General features: G+C 35.8%; 1 protein-coding gene across 1 annotated transcript in view; it reads left to right on the forward strand.

The window, feature by feature from the left end:
- The window catches only part of syne1b (spectrin repeat containing, nuclear envelope 1b), a gene marked incomplete in the record, with an annotated part of 311,340 nt that overhangs the window by 243,102 nt on the left and 67,028 nt on the right, over window positions 1–1,210 (forward strand). The window contains 1 exon segment of the mRNA XM_014021303.1: window positions 803–985. Within this exon segment, the coding sequence (XP_013876757.1) occupies window positions 803–985 (183 nt within the window).

Genomic DNA, 1,210 nt, shown 5'->3' on the forward strand with positions numbered 1-1,210 from the left:
GTGTTTTATGTGCTGCAGAACAGGAACCTGCTGTAAAACAGCAGTTATGCTGAGTCAGGCTTGATTTTTAGTAATCTTTTCCTGTTAAATCAATAAATCAAATCAAATCATTTATGGACATAGAGTATGTCTGTGTTTTATCTATAAAAATGAATGTTTAATTATAAAGAAAAGCCAGGCAGGTGATTATCCCCCCTCTGGTGGTGAAACAGGTCATTTCATGAATCCCAACCACTGAGAAAACTCCGTCCCTTCATTTGCATATTGGACCATGAAATAAAATGCCATGAAATAGTAAAACTGCATGAAAGAAAAAGGGAGTTCAAAATAAAAGTCCCTGAAATATGTAAAGTAGCTTTACAAAATAAAAGTGCCACAAAATCAAACTACAATATGTAACAAATAAATAAATTTAAATATAAATAAATAAATAAATAAATTTTTGTTCGATTAAAAATAAATAAATAAATAAATAAATATGGTAATTTTTCGTTAGATAAAAATAAATAAATATAAAGCCTTGCTAAAAATGTTTTGTAATGATTTTGTTTTATTTCACAGGAACATTTATTTATTTAAAGGAATATTAATTAATTAATAATTAATTCTGCATTAACGGGCTCTCCGTATACCCCTGCCATGTGGAAAGCGCTCTTGTAAATTGAAGTGAAATCTACAATCACTGTATTGCTTGTTCGTTGCAGTGTTTCTGCTTTTTCTTCTTCATGAGCACATTTACTGCAGTATGATCACACTGTATGACGGACTTCCTGTTGGTTATTTTTGAACAATGGCCTTCCAGGAGTTCTCTAAAGAAGTTGAGGGAAAGTCCAGTCTGAAGAGCTCAGTGGTGTCTGAGGGCAATCAGCTGCTGAGACTGAAGAAAGGCGACACACTGGTGCTACGCTCTGAGCTGACACGCATCGACAGTCAGTGGGCCGAGCTGCTCACACGCATCCCAGTGGTTCAGGAGAAACTGCATCAGGTAACGTCACAAGCAGAGAAACTGAACCAGATCAACTGCTTCAGATCCAGCAGGATTAAATGTGTCCACATTTTATACAATGGTTTCACTTTAACAACATTTACTCTTTTCCTCCTCATTTTTTATCACTTTCATTCAACACAAACAGGCAAAACTGTGTGTGTGTGTGTGTGTGTGTGTGTGTGTGTGTGTGTGTGTGTGTGTGTGTGTGTGTGTGTGTGTGTG

The sequence above is a fragment of the Austrofundulus limnaeus genome, unplaced genomic scaffold (genome assembly GCF_001266775.1).
Source record: "Austrofundulus limnaeus strain Quisiro unplaced genomic scaffold, Austrofundulus_limnaeus-1.0 Scaffold287, whole genome shotgun sequence".
Classification (NCBI taxonomy): Eukaryota; Metazoa; Chordata; class Actinopteri; order Cyprinodontiformes; family Rivulidae; genus Austrofundulus; species Austrofundulus limnaeus.